Source organism: Tursiops truncatus, chromosome 1 (assembly GCF_011762595.2).
Source record: "Tursiops truncatus isolate mTurTru1 chromosome 1, mTurTru1.mat.Y, whole genome shotgun sequence".
Taxonomy (NCBI): Eukaryota; Metazoa; Chordata; class Mammalia; order Artiodactyla; family Delphinidae; genus Tursiops; species Tursiops truncatus.
In genome coordinates this window covers 163,206,682-163,219,704 of record NC_047034.1, presented here as the reverse complement: position 1 = coordinate 163,219,704, position 13,023 = coordinate 163,206,682, and the positions used below count along the sequence as shown (strand labels likewise).

At 51.7% G+C, this 13,023-nt stretch overlaps 1 protein-coding gene across 7 annotated transcripts in view; it reads left to right on the top strand.

Annotated features, from left to right (window-relative positions):
- RPS6KA1 (ribosomal protein S6 kinase A1) overlaps positions 1-9,339 on the top strand; it is a 36,076-nt gene extending 26,737 nt beyond the window's left edge. For all 7 annotated transcript variants that reach the window (XM_033840341.2, XM_033840372.2, XM_033840362.2 and 4 more), the window contains 5 exons: positions 6,131-6,292; positions 6,533-6,609; positions 6,890-7,007; positions 7,922-8,059; positions 8,396-9,339. In XM_033840341.2, coding sequence (XP_033696232.1) covers positions 6,131-6,292; positions 6,533-6,609; positions 6,890-7,007; positions 7,922-8,059; positions 8,396-8,518 — 618 coding nt within the window. In that variant the 3' untranslated portion in view covers positions 8,519-9,339. The remainder of the gene's footprint in view (positions 1-6,130; positions 6,293-6,532; positions 6,610-6,889; positions 7,008-7,921; positions 8,060-8,395) is intronic.
- The last annotated feature ends 3,684 nt before the right edge of the window (positions 9,340-13,023 follow it).

Sequence of the window (13,023 nt, the reverse complement as noted above, 5' to 3'; positions counted from 1 at the left end):
GACTCTGGAATGAGACTGGCTGTGTCCAGTTCTGCGTGTTAGGTTGGGAAAACCTCCCACCTCTCTGAGCCATTTCCTCATCTGCAAACTCATGACAGTAAGAGCTGCCCCTTCACAGGTTGGATGAGGCATGAAGTGAGGTGCTGTGCCAGGGAAGTACCATGGTCCAGCACAGGCCCCTGGAAAAGGCCACATAAACATTACGGGGAAATAGGACCAGATCATTGCTATGCCTTTTTTTTTTTAACATTAACTTCTTATTATTTTTATTTATTTATTTATTTGTTTGTTTGTTTGTTTGTTTATTTTGCGGTACGCGGGCCTCTCACTGTTGTGGCCTCTCCCTTTGCGGAGCACAGGCTCCGGACGTGCAGGCTCAGCGTCCATGGCTCACGGGCCCAGCTGCTCCACAGCACGTGGGATCTTCCTAGACTGGGGCACGAACCCATGTCCCCTGCATCGGCAGGCGGACTCTCAACCACTGCGCCACCAGGGAAGCCCAACATTAACTTTTTAGTATGAAAAATTTCAAACGTATACAAATTGTACAACAATAGAAAAATGAACCCCCTGTAACCAGATTCAAGAATTGTCAAGATTTTTACCCCACTCCCTCCCTCTTTTCTTCCTTCCCTCTCCTTCTCCCTCCTTCTCCCTCTTTCAATTTCTTACTTTCTTTTTTGTTGTTGCTGGAGTATTTTCCCCCACTTTTTATTGAGGAAAAAGTTCAAACCTATATAAAAGTTAAAAGAATAGTACAAGGGATGTACACAGCACTATATTGAAAATGGATAACCAACAAGGACCTACTGTATAGCACAGGGAACTCTGCTCAATATAATGTAAAAACCTAAATGGGAAAAGAATTTGAAAAAGAATAGATACATGTATATGTATAACTGAATCACTTTGCTGAACACCCAAAGCTAACACACTGTTAATCAACTATACGCCAATATGAAATAAAAAGTTTTTAAAAAAAGAAGAGAATAGTACAAGGAAAAACGTTTCCCTTTAAGATTCACCAAATCTTTTTTGGGTTTTTTTTGGCCGAGCCACGGCATGGGGGATCTTAGTTCCCTGACCAGGGATTGAACCTGCGCCCCCTGCAGTGGAAGCGCGGAGTCTTAACCACTGGACTGCAAGGGAAGTCCCAAGATTCACCAAATCTTTTTTGATTTTTTTTCTGGCTGTGCCGCATGGCATGCGGGATCTCAGTTCCCCGAGAAGGGATCGAAACTGTGCCCTTGACAGTGAGAGCGTGGAGTCCTAATTACTGGACCGCCAGGGAATTCCCTATCCCACATTCTGAATGTGTCTGTTTGCTTCCTCATGGCATCATTTTAATTGTTCCTCTGTTGTCTATATTTCCTGTAAACTGCAAGGTGCTCCAAAGTCTTAATTAGGTTTAGCTTCAACTTCTTTTTGGGATCAAGGAGTCAATAAACACTCCATGGGAGGCACAGTGTACTTCACAAAGCATCACGTCCCTGAGCCAACATCTCGTTGCCCCCGTTAGTCATCAGTCGTGTCGGTGGTCACAGTCTGGGGATGCGTGAGTGGGTGGCGGGCAGTGGGTGGGCCTGAGGTGTATCATAAAGGTCCTCACCAACCCTTCATGCAATGGTTTCACCCTTTCAGGACCTTGGCCTGAATCAATCCTTTCATTAGGGTTTGTAAAAATAAAGTAAAAGTTTTGTGAAAAAGATCTTTACCTCATAACCAGAGCTTCAGTTTGCTTACCACATGTACTGTTAATGGTCACGTTTGAAGTGGTTTAGTTTTTTGAAAAGGCCAGTGCAAACAGACTGATATGGAAACGTGTCAGGTCAGACAGTAAATGTGCTTCCTTTTCCTGTTTTGTTCTCACGTGAGTACTAGCTCATGTTACCCACAGAAGGTTTAGAAGACAGAGCTGAAGCAGTGCGTTTCCAGTGGGCCCCCTGAACTCAGAGCAGGGAAGGGCTTTGTAGAGTGGGAGCTGCCTCCAAAAGGAGTGAGCCCCCCATGAGGGGCAGTGAGCTCCAGGACAGACAGCTGCTCGGTGGGGTGTCATGGGAGAATGTTGTTTCTTGCCCAGAGAAAATCTTTGGGATTTTGGAATCTATGGGCTTCTAAAGTTTCTGGCCCTTTCCAAATGCCAGGGGTAGATGAGGAGGAAATGGGAAGCTCTCCTGGAGGTATTTGGAGGGAGATTCTCGGGGCTGATTATACTTTGGCAGCATCTGTGGTCTAGAAGCTGGGAATCTCATAACAGCCGAGGAATGGGAAGGGGCTGACCAGGAGCAGGGTCCACTGGGACCTCCTGTTTGTTTTAACGTTACCTTCCTATTGAAATATCACATAAACAAATCATCATGTATAATTCAATAAATCTTCAAAAAGTGAATACACCCATGTAACTGAGCCCCCAGATCAAGAACTGAAGGATTTCCAGTTCCCCCCCAACCCCCTCGAGCCCCTTCCAGTCCCTGCACCCTCCCCAAGGATAACCATTCTAAGTGAACTTCTAATTTGTGTGTGTGTGTGTGTGGTACGCGGGCCTCTCACTGTCATGGCCTCTCCCGTTGTGGAGCGCAGGCTCGGGACGCGCAGGCTCAGCCGCTCCGTGGCACGTGGGATCCTCCCGGACCGGGGCACGAACCCGTGTCCCCTGCATCGGCAGGCGGACCCTCAACCACTGCGCCACCAGGGAAGCCTGTGAACTTCTAATTTTATATAAACGTACTCTTTCATATCTCACTTCTGTCACTCAGCACTCTCAGATTCATCTGCGATGTTGTGTGACTGCAGTTCACTCCTTCTCGTTGCCGTGTGGTTTCTACTGTATGAATAGACCACAATTTAACTGTTCTTTCTACCGTTAATGGACATGGAGTTGTTACCAGTTTTTTGACTGTGACAAATAATGCTGCCGTGACATTCTTACCCTTGTCTTTCGTGAACACGTGCCCATTTTAACGCTGGGTGTAAACCTAACTGTGGAATTGCTGGCTCATAGTGCAGTGTATATTCATCATTAGTAGATGTTGCCAGTTTTTCAAAGTTGTTTTACCTACTTACACTCCTCCCAGAAGCGTGTGAGAGTTCTGGTACTCTCCAACACTTGGTGTTTTCCATCTTTTTAATCACAGCCATCCTAGGAGATGAGGAATGGTATCTCATAGTGGTTTTAATTTGCATTTTCCTGACGACTGAGGAAGTTGAGCACCTCTTCGTGGGGTTATTGCCATTTGGACAGCCTCTTTTATGGAATGTCTGTTCAAGTCTTTTGTCCGTTTGAAGAAATTGGGTTGTCTGCCTTTTTCATCTATTTTGCAAGAGTCCTTTGTTTAATACGTGGGCCCTTTCAGGTCTCTTGCTTCCCTCATATTGTTTCTGTAAGGGCCCCAGCATGCCGGGGACAGCTTGTCTGAGAACTCAGCAGGGCTTCACACTTTGGCTTCTCTGTTTAGCCAGATGATTCATGTAGAAGAACTTCACCCTTTTGTGTGTGTGTGGCTGGTCACAGGCGCCCTAACGCACATCCTCCGACGGTGCTGGTGATGACAGAGGTGCCGCCGCTTCACACAGCACTTTCCACAGGCCAGACAGGTTCTAAGCACTTTGCACATCAACTCATTTAACTGTTCCAACGAACCTATGAAGAAAGTATTAGTATTATTCTGCCCATTTTATAAGTGAGGGAGCTGAGGCTCTGGGAGCTTAAGTAAAGGCCTCATCGCTAAGCTGTCCCCAGAGTCTGTGCCCCTAACTTGTGTGTGATCGGATGCTGCTTTGGACAGCCTCTGTCCCTTCATTTTCCTCCCCTTCTTGTCTTCTAATTCTTAAGGGCTTCTTAACAAGCACTCACTGTATCTTAATGTCCAGCATGATGGTGGGGCTCAGCCCCAGGGAGTGCTGGCGTTACTGTGGCAGCAGCTGCCACTTTCCAAGCCCTGTGCTAAGTATTCCTGGTACATAACTCATATGCTCCTTCCCGTAACCCTGGGGGCCGAGCACTCTCATCAGCCCCATTTTACAGGTGAGAAAACCAAGGACTAAAGAGGTTAAGTGACACATCAAGACCACACAGCTACTGCTGGTAAAGCCAGGATTCACACTCTGGCCCATCTGCCTCCTGACTGAAATCACAACTCCGCCCGAGCCACAGCCTGTTGACTCAGTGGCTGCATTTGGCCTCCACAGGGCGGGTGTTTTCTTGTTTGGGATTTGGTTTGGTTTGGTAATTTGGCCGCTTTTGAAACCGGGGCCCGAGTTGCTGTATGGTGCCTGTCAGCTGGAGTGCGCAGCGGCTGCCCCTTGAGCCTGTTGGCCTGGCTCTACGGGGAATATGCAAGGACCATCTCGTGAAGCCAACTAACCTGCGAGACTCAGCTGATCTAACCTGCAAGGTCTCTGTGTGTTTCAGAGGGGTGAGTCATTCATTCATTGCACAGCGTTCACGTAGCACTTGCTCTGTGCGAGTCCCTGTGCTCGGTGCTGGGGGTGAGCCGGTGTTCCACAGAGAGATACGGCTATTTATGGCTGAAGGAACCCCCACTGGCCTGAGCTCAGGGCGCTTGAGGGATGTGGTGGACAAAGGCTGGAACGGACAGCTGAACCTTCCACACCAGGATGGGGACTTCAGGCTTTATCTTGCAAGTAGTAGGGAGCCATTGAAGGTCTTTGACGGTGCTCAAGGCATACCATGAGCTCATGGGAGGGGGAGAAGGAGGGTGAGAATGAGTTTAGTCTGGGATGTGTTGGGTTTGAGGGCCTATGGGACATTCAGTGGTTGCCGTCTGGTAAGCAGCTGTATGAGCCTGGACTCAGGAAAGCTCTGGGTTAGTGTCAGAGATCTGAGAGTTGTTGATAATTAGGTAATAGTTAGAGGAATGACTATGAATAGAACCATGCCAAGGGAGAGGGGGTGGTTGAAAAGTAAGTGGAGTGGTTCAGCCCCCTCAGGTTACAGATGAGCAAATGGGGCCAGAGGAAAGTCATTTGCTTAAGGCCTCACTAGTTAAGTGTCATTCATCCATTCATTCAGCAGTTATTTATTGAATACCTACCTTGTGCTGGGAACTATTCTAAATGCTGGGATGCAGCAGTGAGCGAAACACCCGTGGAGCTTACATTCCAGTGGGTGGGTTCAGAAGACAATTAAGTAAATATCCAATGGTGGTAAATGCTGTGGATAAAGATAAAGCAGGGTGAGGAGACTAAGGAGTACAGGTCCGTGATTGCTATTTTATATGGAATGGTCTAGGGAAGGCCTCACTGATAAGGTGACATTTGAGCTGAAACCTGAAAGAAATGAGAATGAGCCAGGCCGATGCTTAAGGGAAGAGTATTCCAGAAAGAGGGAACAGCAAGTGCGAAGGCTCTGGGGCAGGAGTGTGCTTGGCATGTTGAAGGAAGAGCAAAGAGGCTGGTGTGGCCAAAGCCAACTGAGCAAGGAGGAGAGTGCTAGAGGACCAGAGAGCGCAAGCGACGTGGGTAGGGGGCAGGGGAGAGATGAGGTGGGGCCATCAGGCCATCGTAAAGACATTTCCTCTTGAGAGCAGAACCCTTGGAGAGGACACGATCTGGCTTACATTTAATAGGATCGCTCTGGCTGCTCTGTTTAGAACAGGCTGTAGGGGGTGAGGTCAGAAGCAGGAAGACCAGTTAGGAGGTTGCTGCCGTAACCCCGGGGGAGGGATGATAGTGGCTGGGATCAGCGTGCTGCCAGGAGAGGGGCTGAGAAGTGCTTGGGCTCTGGGTGTGTTTTAATGGTAGAGCCAGCAGAGTTTGCTAATGGATTGATTGAGGAATACGAGAAAAAAAGAGGAATTGAGAATGACTCTTAAGATTTCAATCCAAGCAATGGGAAGGATGGAGTTGCCATTAGGTAAGATTGTGTGATGGCGGATTTGAGGAGTTCTGTGTGGACAAGTTAGAGCTGCCTCACAGACATTGACCTAGAAGTTTCAAGTCGGCAATACCAGCAGCACTAAGGCCCCTTTGTAGCCCCTTCCCCTCTCAGATTCTGGGTCCTTCTGCCCCCTCTCTGGGCCCGTCTTCTAACTCTCCCATCCCTGGCAGTGGACCTGGGCCACCGGCAGCCTGCCCACATGGAGAACTGACCCGGGCCCTCTTCCCCCAGGTTGTGCACAGGGACCTCAAGCCCAGCAACATCCTGTATGTGGACGAGTCTGGGAACCCTGAGTGCCTGCGCATCTGCGACTTTGGCTTTGCCAAGCAGCTGCGGGCTGAGAACGGGCTTCTCATGACACCTTGCTACACCGCCAACTTCGTGGCGCCGGAGGTGAGTGGCCTGGCCTCCTCAGCTGCAAGAGTGAGGGGACCTAGCACGGGGAGCCTCGTGTCCCTTCCAGAGGCCCCACGCTGTCCAGAGCCCGTCTCTGTGGCCTTGGCCCGGGGACCAAGGGAGGATCAGCCCAGGCCTGGGACCCTTGTCCTACCCTTTGGGGAGGAGCAGGCAAGCATATGGGGCCACTTGTCATTGCCCCTCAGACAGACCCTCCCCTGCCTCCCTTCCTGCCAGGTACTGAAGCGCCAGGGCTATGACGAGGGCTGCGACATCTGGAGCCTGGGCATTCTGCTGTACACCATGCTGGCGGGGTGAGTACCCCACTGGCCTGCCCCCCTCAGCCCCCCGCCCCTTCCTCCAGCCCTAGTGTAGCTGGGGTGGTGCTTGTCTGATGGGAGAGACTCAGCCCTGCCTCAGGAAGGCTGAAGACAGGGACATGGCCCTGCCTTTGGGAGCTCCACCTGCAGGAGGAAGTCCCACACTTGGGAGCACCCCATCTGAAGGGGGAGACACAGCCCCCCGCCCCTCCCCACCCCTGGCCCCAGGATGGAGGCCAGAGGCTATACCCAGACTGGGTGGACTTTTCCCCAGATACACTCCATTTGCCAATGGACCCAGTGACACACCAGAGGAAATCCTGACCCGGATCGGCAGTGGGAAGTTCACCCTCAGCGGGGGAAATTGGAACACGGTTTCAGACACAGCCAAGGTGAGGCTGTAAAGCCTGGACCCTGCTCATTTGTGGGGGGGGGGGGGGGGGGGGGGGGAGGGTCCCATCCCAGGGCTTTTCAGCACTTCACGAACAGGTGACCTGCAGCCTCATTTCTCCAAGTGGAATGTCCCACAAATCTCTGTTGCCCTATTTCTCCAAGTGAAAGATTCCCAGGCAGACTGCCCCCCACACCTTGTTTGAAAACAACTTGGTGATCATTTACTGGCCCTTCCCGTGTTCTGGGCCCTGTAGGGGAACAGAGGGCTGCATCATCACAGCCCCTGCCGTGGGAAAACTTAGTGTGAGGTGAGAGACAGGCTTGCACACAAGGAACAGAGATGCCAGGTGCGGAGAGGCAGGTCCTCCTGGTCAGGGGTACAGGCAGTGGAGACACGAGGAGAGCCCCAGGCTACCGGGCAGAGAGGCCTTCTCAGAGGAGGGGACGTTTGAGCTTTCACTGTTAGCAATGGGTTCCAGTCATGGGAACCTCTGTGTCAGACAGAGGTTGAGCCCTTAATGAACAGTGCCACCTTGCATTAACCTTATGAGTCAGGTATTTTTGTTATCCCGTTTCTCAGAGGCGAAACTGGGGCTCAGAGAGTTAAAGTAACTTGCCCAGGAGATGCAGTTGATGAGCAGGGGAGTCAGGTTTTGAAGCTGCCCAACCCCAGCCTTAGGTTCTTCCCACCTTCCTGCATGGCTCCTAGAAGGTGAAAGAGAAAGGAAACGGCCTTCCAGGAAGAAGTCCTGAAGAAGGGCATGTGCTCGGGGAGGCCGTGGTGTGGAGAGTGGATTGAAGGGGCCACTGCAAGGGTCCCGGCGGGAGATGGCAGGAGATGGCTGCCTTACAGACACAGCTGTGTGCGCCCCTGCTAGCCCTTCCCACCAACCCCTTCCTGCTGTTCCCCCAGGACCTGGTATCCAAGATGCTGCATGTGGACCCGCACCAGCGCCTCACAGCTAAGCAGGTCCTGCAGCACCCGTGGATCACCCAGAAAGACAAGCTCCCCCAGAGCCAGCTATCCCACCAGGACCTGCAGACTGTGAAGGTACAGACACCCAGGCTGCCAGGTCAAGGTTCCATGGGCAGGGACTTGGGGTGGCAGAGCCAGGAGATGCCATGTGTGTCTCTTCCCAGGGAGCCCCAGTCTGACATGCAGGGGTGTCTACAGTGCACTCGTGGCCCCCCTGGTCCTCTAGGGGGCCCAGCCCCTGAGCTCTGAAGCCTCCAGTCTGAGGGATGAGGCAGGACTGATGACCATGAAGAACCACCAAGGCGGGATTAACAGGGGCCTGTGGGGGCTGTGGAACACTGGGAGGGGCTGGCCTGGCCCTGGAGCACATGCGCCTCCCACCCGGGAACTGACTCCCACCTCCTCCCCCAGGGAGCCATGGCAGCGACATACTCTGCGCTCAACAGCTCCAAGCCCACCCCTCAGCTGAAGCCCATCGAGTCGTCCATCCTGGCCCAGCGGCGGGTGAGGAAGCTGCCATCGACCACCCTGTGAGGGGCCAGAGCGTCCGGGCCGCAGGGCAGTGCTAGCTCGACGGAGGCAGCGTACTTCCCAGAGGGAGCGGGCCCCAGTCACAGGGCCAGAGGGAGCGGAGCCCCGAGGGGGCCCAGATCACCCCGGGGAGGACGTAAGAAGTGCCTTCTCCTCCCCCAGGACGCACTCTTCTCGGTTCAGGCTCTGCTGGTTGAAATCGATTCACTGTACAAACTCTTGTCTTCTTTTAAGACAGAAATGGCACCAACCACCATGGGTTTTTACAAGATCCATTTGCCTTTCTGGGAGCAGAAGTAGCCAGTGCAGCCCCAGGAGGGGCACTGAGTCGCACTAGGGCTGTCTGTAGCTGAGACTCCTTAGAGCAGCTTCGGGGTCCCCCTGGGGGGACCCCTACAACTGGCCATGTGTAGCCGTCTGCACCCACCTCCAAGGCGGCCCAGCGCCGCCTTCCAGAGCCCTTGGCTCTTCGGCAGAACTTGCTCTATCCCCATCGGCTCCTTTTCTCTTCTGTTCTGTTGGGGCTTCTGGAACCACTTTCTGCTAGAGGAGAGGACCAAGGCCCCGCGGCTCCCAGCTCCAGGCACCAGCATCCACATTGGCCGTACCACTGGGTCCTCTGCAGTCAGGTCGGGCAGCCCCTGAAGGAGCATCTGGAAAGCACTTTTTGGCTGACTTCTGTTGGAGTCTGCCACAGGACAGAGTCCACAGGAGGCCTGTGGGGCAGGACAAGAGGGGCAGGGGCTTTTTTCATTCCTTCCTCAGCTGGTAACTCAGGGTTCATCTGTCCACGGCCTTTCTAATAAACTTACAGTTGAGTTGAAGCTCGCTTGTCTCCGCTTGTCATCCCTGGATTTGCCCTCCCTCTGCTATTGGGTGTTGAGGACTTTGGCAGTGACAAGTAGTGGGCCAGGGCCAATTGACCCAGCTGCTTGGAGCTCAGTTGGGGAGCATGTGGGAGTCCCGCTGGCTCTGCCCACACGTTCCTGTCAGGGATTCCAATATGGTATTGATCGTAGTAATGGGATTACTAGCCACTAGTGACCAAGTGCCAGGGCCTTACACGTATTTCTCACTTAATCTTAACAACCCTGTGAGGAAGATGCTATTATATTATTATCCCTGTTTAATAGATGGGGAAACTGAGGCCCAGAGGGGGAATGACATTTCCTAACACAATTTTTTTCTGAGTACCTATGCTGGCCCTGTTCCAGATGCTGGTGAACCAAGTGGAAAACAAGGTCATTGTTTTCCTGGGTCTTACTTCCAGTGGGGAAGCAGACAAGTAAACAAAGGTCAGCTACTGATGAGACATGCGGAGTTAAATTGGGATGAGAGATGAGGTGATCAGGGAAGGCCTCTCAGGGGAGGTGACCCACAAGCTGAGATCTGAATGATGAGAAGGGCCCAGCCAGGACCAGGAAGCAGAGGGCAGAGTCAGGACAAAGGCTCCAAGGAGGAAACAGGCTGGCCATGCTCAGGGACTGGAGAGAAGCTGACAGGGCTGTGGTGTCAGGGCCAGGGCCAGGCATGCTGGGCTATGTAGGCCAGAGTAAGGAGTTAGGATTTAATTCTAGATGAGATGCTAGCTCCTAAAAGAATTTAATTAAGCAGGAGAGTGACATGATTTGATTTATATTTTAAAAAGACGACTCTAACATGTAGAGAAATGATGCGGGGAGAGGGCAGGCAAGAAGCAGGGCGGCCAGGTCGGTGGCTTCTGCAGTAGCTCACGCGAGAGAGGAGGTCGCCTGGACTAGGGTGGTGGGAGTGGAGATGGGGAGGGAGAAGACAGGGTCCGGATATGCTTCGGAGGTAAAGTAGACCGCACTTGCTTGCTGTCAGTTTGGATGTAGAGGCTAAGAGAAAAAGGAGACGCACAGATACCTTGTAGGTTTTTGACTCGAGCAGTTGAGTACTGAAGGAGAAGTTGGGGGGAAGCAGGTTTGAGAACTCTGGGAGATGCCTTAAGATATCCAAATGGAGGTGTCAACCAAGAGTTGTAATTAGAAGTCGGAGTTCTGGAGAGAGGTCTGGATTGGAAGTATAAATTTGGGAGTCATTAGTTTGGAGAAAGTTTGTAGAGCCAGGAAGCTGGACTTTCATAGTGTGGTCCATGGACCGGCAGCATCCGCATCACCTGGGAGCTTGTTAGAAGTGCAGAATCTCGGGCCCATCCCCAGACCTGCTCAGTCAGAGTCTAATTTCAATGAGATCTGCATGTGATTTGTGTGCACGTTAGAGCTGAGAAGTGCTGTTGTAGGGACTGAGCAGAGGAGGAGACTGATTGAGCCCCAGCACATGCTAGCATTTAGAGGTGACCTGGAGTGGGGAGAGCCAGCAAAAGAAACTGTGAGATAACAGTCAGTGAGTGGGGACCTGCCAGTCCGGCAAGATTCAAAGCTTTATGAACCAGGGTCTTCTGCTTCTGGTATTTCTCAACCTCCTCACTTTATAGATTAGAAAGTAAGGGCCCAAGAGGTAAGTCTTCTTATGATGGAAGGAGATTGTGACACTAGCAGCTCAGCTTCTGAGCTGGCCTCGGCTTGCAGGTTCTGAGCTAGCAGCCTCCCCACAGGAGCAGGGAAGGCTGCACTGGAGCTCTGGTGAACACCACTGACACACATAGTACTGAGTCCCTGACCTGGGTGTGTTCCGCTTCTCTGTGCAGTGAAACCAACATTTTCTGTCCCACCCACCACCCTAGGTTGTCCACCCTGGACCCCATCATCACAGCTGGAATCCTGAGCACCATCCCTGACCCCTTCCCCCACTTCCTACATCCAGTCTTCCTCCTGGTCCCATCAATATCGTTCCCTAAATATTTGTGGGATCCATCCCATCCTCTCCATTCTCCCTGTTTACCGCATTTTTTCTTTGCCACAGGCTACTAATTCCCTTCAGTCTTTTTTTTTTTTTTTTTAATTATTTAGTTTTGGCTGCGTTGGGTCTTTGTTGCTGCGCGCAGGCTTTCTCTAGTTGCAGTGAGCGGGGGCTACTCTTCGTTGCGGTGCGCGGGCTTCTCATTGCAGTGGCTTCTCTTGTTGCAGAGTACGGGCTCTAGGTGCGCAGGCTTCAGTAGTTGTGCGCGCAGGCTCAGTAGTTGTGGCGCATGGGCTTAGTTGCTCCGCGGCATGTGGGATCTTCCTGGACCAGGGATTGAACCCATGTCCCCTGCATTGGCAGGTGGATTCTTAACCACTGCGCCACCAGGGAAGTCCCCCATTCAGTCTTTTGTGTCCGCAGCATACTCCATTATAATCACAAATCTGACCCAGCATCTATCCTGGAGTGGCTCCTCTCTGCCCACAGAGAGAGCCCAGACATCCTAGCCTGACAGCCAGTGTCCTGTCTGATCTGGTCCCCGCTGAGCCCCAGCATCAGCTCTCATAACTTATCCCCATACTGCTCACAAGACCTGAACATGTTCCTGCCTCCACTGGATTCTGCCTGGCTAACTTCTACTCATCCTTTAGGAAAATTCAAATGACACCTCCAGGAAGCCAAAAAGGACATCCCAGACAGGGTTTGGCAGTCGTCCTTTGGGATCCCCAGACGCTCTCACTCCATCTCTTTGTATATCACACAGCTTTGGAGTTAGCTGATGATGTGTTTTCTCCCTACCCAGTCTGTGAACTCGAAGGTATGGGCTGTGTTTTGTTCATTTCTATCCCAAGCACCTAGCACCAGGCCTGGCACACAGTATATTGGTCCTCAGCTAGTGTTTGTTGAAAGGGTGAGCAAGAGAGAATGCAGGAACAGTGGACTTGGTAGTGCTGGAGGAAGTATAGAAACTTCACCCACAGAGTTGCAGGAGCCTGGAAAGGCATCTAGGGAGGAGGAAAGGAAGCTGATGCTCTGAGACACCAAGCAGTGTCTTGCCCCAGGCACCAGAGGGAAGATTCAAGAACTAGGAAATGGTAATGGGTAGAGTGGGAGTCCACAACCGCTTTCTCAGCAGCTAAACCCCAAAACTCAAATATTACTTCCCTTCTCTGAGCCTCAGTTTTCTCACTTGCTAAATGAGGATCAAAATCTGTGCTCATCTCACAGCATAACCTGAAGATCAAATGAGCAAGTGAGTGTGAACATGTTTTGGAAGGTAAAAAGTGTGGCTTGTACAGTTAAGCTTGTTCTAACTTTCATAAGGTCGGGACGGCCCCCCAGGAACTCGGTGGACTCCAGAAACACAGTTCCAAGCCACCAACATCTCAACCAGGAACTTTCCTGAGTGCTGACTCTTTGGGCAAAACCCACTAATAGAAATTACCTGGCTTGGGGAAACAAATTGTCAGTCCAGATGTCCCCAAGTTCCAGAGTCACTCTTCCCTTCAACACTTGAATAAGAATGCCTGAGCTCCCACCCTGTAGGATGCCCCTTCCCATGAAATATCCGCTCCAGTCTATTTTTTTTAATATATATATTTTTTAATTAATTTATTTTTGGCTGCGTTGGGTCTTCATTGCTGCGCCTGGGCTTTTTCTAGTTGTGGGGACCGGGGGTGGCT